This window comes from Fulmarus glacialis, unplaced genomic scaffold (genome assembly GCF_000690835.1).
Source record: "Fulmarus glacialis isolate BGI_N327 unplaced genomic scaffold, ASM69083v1 scaffold25905, whole genome shotgun sequence".
NCBI lineage: Eukaryota > Metazoa > Chordata > Aves > Procellariiformes > Procellariidae > Fulmarus > Fulmarus glacialis.
The window spans coordinates 4,452-4,986 of record NW_009211519.1 but is presented as its reverse complement, the minus strand read 5'-3'; the positions used below and the strand labels follow the sequence as shown (position 1 = coordinate 4,986).

The following is a 535-nucleotide window of genomic DNA, read 5'->3' as shown; positions in this document are numbered from 1 at the left end:
CGGCCCGCCCCTGCCTGGCGCCAGGGAAAAGGCTCTTCCTCCCACAGGGAGCTCAGTCGGATTTCTCCTTCTCCTTCATGTGCAGGAAGACGATGCTGAACATGAAGAGGCCAACCATCATGGAGAAGGCGCCGGCGTAGTACGGGTACGCCGAGGGGATGAAACGTTCGTACTGCGTGTGCTGGAGGGGACGCACGGACACCTGGGAGGGGAGAGCGCGGCCCCGTGAGCCCGGCAGCCCGGACACCCTTCCCTCTCCGGCGACGCATTCCCACCGCGCTTACCTGAGTGGAGGAGTAGAGGTGGGTGTAACCCAGCCGGTTATAATCCACTTTAAACTGGAACACTCCGTAGACGTCCGGCAGCTTGAACCGCGACGCATTCCCACCGCGCTTACCTGAGTGGAGGAGTAGAGGTGGGTGTAACCCAGCCGGTTATAATCCACTTTAAACTGGAACACTCCGTAGACGTCCGGCAGCTTGAACCGCACGCTGTATTTGCCGCCTGAGAAAGAGACGGCGGGGACCTTGAGGGG

The 535-nt window shown here is 60.9% G+C and overlaps 1 protein-coding gene across 1 annotated transcript in view; it reads right to left on the bottom strand.

The window, feature by feature from the left end:
* Positions 1 to 45: 45 nt before the first annotated feature.
* The window catches only part of DDOST (dolichyl-diphosphooligosaccharide--protein glycosyltransferase subunit (non-catalytic)), a gene marked incomplete at its 5' end in the record, with an annotated part of 4,466 nt that continues 3,976 nt past the window's right edge, over positions 46 to 535 (bottom strand). Inside the window, 2 exons of the mRNA XM_009577581.1 lie at positions 46 to 202; positions 398 to 504. Coding sequence (XP_009575876.1) covers positions 53 to 202; positions 398 to 504 — 257 coding nt within the window. The remainder of the gene's footprint in view (positions 203 to 397; positions 505 to 535) is intronic.